This window comes from Lutra lutra, chromosome 17, assembly GCF_902655055.1.
Source record: "Lutra lutra chromosome 17, mLutLut1.2, whole genome shotgun sequence".
In the NCBI taxonomy this organism is placed as follows: Eukaryota; Metazoa; Chordata; class Mammalia; order Carnivora; family Mustelidae; genus Lutra; species Lutra lutra.
The window spans coordinates 45,563,454-45,569,426 of NC_062294.1; the positions used below are offsets into that span (position 1 = coordinate 45,563,454).

General features: G+C 60.4%; 1 protein-coding gene across 2 annotated transcripts; it reads right to left on the bottom strand.

The window, feature by feature from the left end:
- Positions 1–567: 567 nt before the first annotated feature.
- On the bottom strand, positions 568–5,596 carry PPP1R14A (protein phosphatase 1 regulatory inhibitor subunit 14A). 2 transcript variants are annotated; one of them, XM_047712215.1, is made up of 4 exons: positions 5,131–5,596; positions 2,909–2,989; positions 2,330–2,362; positions 568–1,485 (listed from the first exon to the last, which is right to left on the bottom strand). In XM_047712215.1, exons 1-4 carry the CDS (start codon positions 5,329–5,331, stop codon positions 1,375–1,377), a joined length of 426 nt encoding a protein of 141 aa, XP_047568171.1. In that variant the 5' UTR covers positions 5,332–5,596; the 3' UTR covers positions 568–1,374. The 2 variants fall into 2 exon arrangements, with proteins under 2 accessions (XP_047568171.1, XP_047568170.1); XM_047712214.1 differs by having other exon boundaries at positions 1,248–1,465; positions 5,131–5,586.
- Positions 5,597–5,973: the final 377 nt, after the last annotated feature.

Below are 5,973 nucleotides of genomic sequence, written 5' to 3' on the forward strand. Positions count from 1 at the left end.
TGGGTGGAGGGAAGGGGACCCTGGGAGCCTGAGGTCTGCCTGCGCAGGGACAGCAAAGCCACCCGCAGGGCTGGACAGGTGAGGTGTTTCTGCCTTCCTCCTCCTTCAGTGGCATCCCTTCCTGCCCCACTAGTGCTCAGACCCCTTGCAATGGGTGCCTGATCCAGCTGCTGGGTGACACAGAGTATGGGTGGGGGCCGGGCCCCAACATCAGTCAGTAGAGGGAAGATGTGAGGTGTGCTTTGTTCTGGTGGGGGGAGGGGGGACACCCTAGCTCTGGCCTTGCCCCAGTCCTTAGCCCGGCATAGCACCCCTGCCTCCCATCTCCTGAACACACACAGGCAGGGCCGTGGCTACAACTAGACCTGCCATTAAAATACTGAAATACCAGGGCACCTGGGTGGCTTAGTCGTTCAGCATTCGCCTTTGGCTCAGGTCAGGATCCCAGGGTCCTGGGATCGAGTCCCGCACCAGGCTCTCTGCTCTGCGGGGAGTCGGCTTCTCCTTTTCCCTCTCCCTTTGCCTACTTGTGTGCTCTCTCTCTGTCAAATAAATAAATTCTTTAAAAAAAAATACTGAAATACTTCCACAGTTTGGGGTAAATAGGTGCCACCCACTTCTGGCGCTCTCACCCCTCTGCTGGAGCCCTTCGGGCCTCCCCAACACCCAGCCCAGGGGCCTTCCTGATCCAGCTCTGGAGGACCTGCCCATCCTGGTGGGTGGGTGGATGGCTCCATCAATACCTGGTATGTTCCCTGCATTAGGCTCAACATCAATCCCTCCACCCACAAGGTTCAGAGTCCTCAGGTATGGGTACCCATTTCACACGAACTCCTATGCATCCTTCAAAGCCTTGGCTCCATTGTCACTTTCTTCAGGAAGCCCTCTTGGTTTGTTCATGATGTGTTTTGGTGATATTGGGCACGTCTGGGTTCACGCATCTCCCCTGGTACGAGGACCACAGGCCATCATTCCCACAGGAGCCCCAGATGACACCCACTGGGGCCCTGCTGGCTGCACTGGGGAAGGCTGAGGGGGAAGTGAGGACAAGCTGAGTCCTGGGAGGGGAGGTTGAGGGGGGAGCAAGGTCAGCAGGGCCTGTTCTCATGCTCTCTGGCTGAGGAGTGATTCTCCATCTGCCAGGCCAGCTGCGGGTGCCTGGGGAGACGCAGCAGGACAGAGGGAGGCGTGTGGGGGAAGCTTGGGGAAGTCCACGGTAATCAGGGAGAGGAAAAACAGGCACACCGTGTTGTTACAGAACCATTACATACAACTTACAAGTAAGCCAGGACAGTGTGGAGGGTAGGGGAGAAGGCAGGAGGCCACGGAGGCAAGGTCAGGGTGGCGCGGTCCGGGCCCGGTCCTGGAGGGGGCTCAGACTGCGGTCCCCGGAGGGGCTGGGCGGGCGGAGGCCAGGCTGCTTGTGGAGCCCTCGGAGCTTCCCCAGCAGCTCCTGGACGAAGTCCTGAGGACAGGGCAGGGGTCCTGAGAACACAGGGAGAGGCAGGGCTGCCCCTGCCCAGCCCAGCCCCTCTGATCTGGGCCCCTACTGCTCCCGCCTCCCCTCTCAGGCAGTGAAAGAGCCCGGAGGTAGGTTGGGGGGTTGTCAAAAGGCAGAGATGGGGAAAGGTGAGGAACAGATAGAGAGACACAGGGAAAGACAAAGCCACAGACAAGGAGGGAGACAGAGACCTAGAAAATGAGACCAAGCCAGAGGCACAGAGACAGAGGGAGAGACGAAAGGACAGAGAAAGAAACAGCTACAGGGAGACAAGATGTTTCTCAGGCCAAGGGATCGCCAGGAGGATCCCCAGGGACAGAGGCCTTAGCTCCAGGGGGCAGACAGACACACAATGACGTTTGTCCCTCAGGCAGCCCAGAGCTGGTTGGAGAAACATGAATATTTTTCCCTTTTAAAGCAGGGAAGGAAGTGGGAGGGGTTGGGCTGCTCAGCTTCAGGGCTTGGAGGGATGGGGGTGGGGGGCAGAGGTGGGGAAGGGAATCCCAGGGTGGGAAGCAGCAGGAGGGGAGAGAGGCGGGGAGAGGCTGAGCCCCAGGACCAGCCGCCCAAAAGAGGGGGCAGCAGAGGGACCAGCAGAAGCCGGACACAGATGGGGAGCATCTCTGTAGGGAGGAGATGACGGGCCCCAGTGGCAGATGGGGAGAGACAAGCCAGGGTGAGGAAGACAAAGACACCACTGGAGAGCGGCTCAGAGGGTTCCCCAGAGTTCCCCGGGCTGCCCCTGGGCCAGGCAGCTTCTTCCCTCCTCCCCAAGGACCCCCATCTCTACCAGGAAGCAGGGGCCCAGAGCAGGGAGGGAAAACTCACCTCTGTGGGGTTCCTGCACGACTTCAGGAGTCCCTAAACCCCCGCCCCCCACACAAAAAAGAAAATAGTAAATAACTAGCCCCTTGGCCCCTCCAGCCCCCTTCTCTCCCCCAACAAAGCCCCGAGGCAACCAGACAAAAGGGAGTCAGGCTCCAAGGGGCACTTCCCATCTGGTCACTGGGGGAGAACATGGCCCCAGGGTCTTACAGAGTGAGTGGGGGGAGGGTTGAGTTAAGAAACTCAGCCCCAGGATCAGCTCTAAGTCCAGAGAGGGTCAGAAGGTCACACAGCGTTTCCTGCCTCTAGGAGAGCCACAGGCCCTAAACAGCCAGGACACACAGGCAGGCAACCTACCTGGCTTTGGCTCCCAGCTCTGCTCCTTCCGAGCTGGGACCCGGGGCAAGGGATTAAATCACTTTCCTCATCTGGAAGATGGAGGTCTTAAACCCTTCCCAGGATTTGTGAGGATTAAATGAGTTAAGTGGAAAGGAATGGAAACAGTGCCTGGCACATAGGAAGTGCTCAATAAACGCACTGACTACTGTTGGGGCTTCGAGGGCAGCCTTTCCCTTCACCTACCTGGATTTTCCGGCTTCTGTCCTCTTCGCTCTCTAATTCCAACAATTCGTCGATGTTGACCTCATCAGGCATGTCTGCCTCCTAAGGCAGGGAGAGAGGAGGGGTCAGGGTCCCTTGCCTGCCCCTCCCTCGCCTTTGTCCAGACCTCCAGAGAAGCTCCACCAGCCCCAGGGCCCAGCTGGCCGGGTCTGGAGCAACAATGTGGCAGTCAGGGACAGCACCGCCAACGCGGGACATCTGGGTGCTGGGGGGAGGGGTGGCAGATGGGTTGGACAGAGGCCCAGTGGTCTGTACCAGCTCAGATGCCAGAGCCCAGAGAGCCTTGGGGCTGGCACAAGTCTCTCTCCTTGGCCCCAGTTCCCATAGAGGGAAACAGGCCTGGTCGAGTCTCGGAATGTCAGATTCTGGGATTCAGGAGAGGGGCTGGTTCTGCCCTTTCAAGGAAAAGTCTAAGCACTAGGTGGGGGAGGGGCGCAGGCCGGCTAGAGCCTGCTGGGGGAGGCCCCTTGCCTAAGAGGACCAGAAGGGAGGGTGGGGCTCCCGCCAGCCCCCAGGGCAAAGAGTGCACCTCAATCGGTCCAGAGAGATGACCACCAACGCGCCCCAGAGTGGGTGAGTGGGATGAGCCATGGGCCCAACTTTGAGCGGCCCAGAGGGGCATTCCTCCTGTAGCCTGCGGGGGCAAAAAGCCAAACGCGGGCTGCCTCACTCTCCCTGTGGGGGACAGAATCCAGCTGTCAAAGCAAGAGATCCCGGAGGCCATAGATTTTTTCCTCCCCCACCCAACGTCCTTCAGACTTCACTGTGGGCCTCAGGGCTGGGTGGTCTGGGTTTGTCTGCAGGTGGGGGGGGCTGTCAGCAAAGGCGTGGCTAGTCCTTAAGTGGGTCGCACACCTGTGTGAGGCTCTGCAGGTGAGCCAGAGACTGAGGCCAAGGGGCCAGAGCCAAGGCCAAGGCCAGGGCCGGCAGGAGAGTGCAGAGCTCTGGGGCATCATGAGCAGTCTGCCCGGGGGCTATGGTCCAAGGACTGCAAGGCATGTGGCTCTGGTTTAGTGTGTCAAAGCAGCTAAAAATGTCCGCCATCGGAGGATGACCTTAGAGGATGCCACCTACCAATGGCCACTGGACTTCTCCGTCCACTTAGAGGAGCCTCCTTGTGTGCCTGACAACATTGGGACCTTGTGTCGCCATCAGGGGCCCTGCCTTCCGTCACCTTGGAGCCGTGCAGAGGAACATCTGTGTGCCTCCTGTCTGTCTGCTGACACAACCCCCATGTCCCTGGGATTGTGTTTCGTGTGTGGCTCAGTGTGACTTCAAGCAGAAACTCAAGTGGAAGGTGTGAAACGCACATGGGTAGCCTAGGCGTCCCCACACGAGGCTGTCGCTCACGCCCCGTGTGGCCACCGACAGCTGTAGTCTCTGCCTTGCCAGGCCTGTGTGTCCCTACAGCTTGTGCGGTTTTCTGCCTGCGTGTGGCTGTAATTTCGGCTATTTTCTGTGAGCAGCTGTAGTGCCTGTCATTGTGTCTGCATGTGGTCCTTCCTTTTGCTTTCAGGTGGCAACGGAGGGTTTTCCGTGAATCATTCCGTGTCTCAGGGAGTTGCCCTGGCTCTGGTGTGCGTATGACTCCATGGAGGGTCTCTGAGTAGCTGGAACCGGAGTCCTTTTGTGTGGGTGTAGTTGTGCGGGGTGTCGGCATACGCCTGTGGCCTGTGCTATTGTGTCTGTGGGTGCTGATCTGTAGGGGACCGCAGTCTGTGTCCCTGAGAGTCTGTACGTGGCTGCTGTGTCTACCAGTGGCTCTAACTCGTCGCTGGGCACGTCTGTGAATGTTGTCGCTTCCTTTGCGGTGGGTCTCTGGGTCTCAGTACCCTCCCGGTCCCTTCACCGGATCTAAGTTCGGCTTGAAGACAGACCCTCCCCCACAACCTCTCTCCAGATTCGGCCGCTCTGGCTCCCCAACTTTGCCTTCTTGCCCCCCATAGGCTCAACCGCTATGCTCAACCATCTCTGGAGACCCGAGCGGGTGTCTGGGTCCACAAGCAGAGACCCAGGGAGGGGACACAGCAAGGGCCAATGAGTGCCCGAGCGCGCGTTCCCTTGTGTGACCGAGGCCAGCACAAGCAACCAGAGACCCCGAGGGCGTAGGGAGTCCGGACCAAGGGTGTATCACTCCGCGATCCCCACACCCGCCTTTGCCCCCGTACCCCTCCCTGCCTCACCCTGCCGCGGTACAGCTCCTCCAAGCGCCCGTCAATCCACTTCTCCACGTCCAGCCGCCGCTGCAGCTCCCGCCGGTCGTACTTGACGGTGACACGCGCGTGTCGTTTCTGCAAGCCCCCGGGGCTGTCCCCCGGGCCGCGAGCCCGCGATGGAGACTGCAGCTTGCTCAGCACCCGCTTGCCCAGCCGCTGAGCTGCCATAGCGGTCCGGGTCCCGGCCCCCGCGCCGCGCTGTGCAGCTCCGCGGGCGCGCAGGGGGCCTCTTACGGGCCGGGGCGGGGCCGGCGGGGGGCGGGGGCATGGGCTTGCCCCGGGGCCAGCTCCGCCCCAGTCGCCCGGGACTCAGTTTCCCCGCCGGCAGCGCGGGGACTAGTCGCTGCACCGCGTAAAGCCCGCAGCCGTGTTCAGTCCAGGTGTGCACGCGGTCCCGGAGTCCCAGGCTGGGGCCGGGCGGCTGGGGCTCCCGGGGCCTGGATCCCGGGGGGCGGGGTCCCGGGACAGGCTCTTGGGGACCGGGCCTGTCTGCGCCCCCTGACGGCTGCAAGAGACAGTGCAGGAGCCCGCGTGCCGCCTTTCTCCCCAAGGGAAGATTCAGCCAGAGTACTCACAGTACATTTAATCGTTCTTTCATTTATTCGCTCATTCATGCAGCCTTCCGTTCACTTACTCACTCTATTCAACAGATATGTACTCGTTTGACATCATGACATCTGGTAGCCTGTCATATCACACTCCTCAAGCCGGATAGCATCCAGATGGTCTTTCCTCCCTCTGGTTATTATCAGGCCCCTCCTCCCCGACTCCCCTCCCCATGGGTTTCTTAGTGACCTGCGCAGGGGGATT

Bases quoted from the DNA above. Each gene is read 5' to 3' on its own strand.
- PPP1R14A (XM_047712214.1), bottom strand. From the start codon at position 5,331: ATGGCAGCTCAGCGGCTGGGCAAGCGGGTGCTGAGCAAGCTGCAGTCT. The intron at 2,363-2,908 runs GTAGGTGAAGGG...GCGGGGGTTTAG, and splicing joins ACAGAAGCCGGAAAATCCAG to GGACTCCTGAAGTCGTGCAG. The intron at 1,466-2,329 runs GTGAGTTTTCCC...CCCTGTCCTCAG, and splicing joins CGTGCAGGAACCCCACAGAG to GACTTCGTCCAGGAGCTGCT.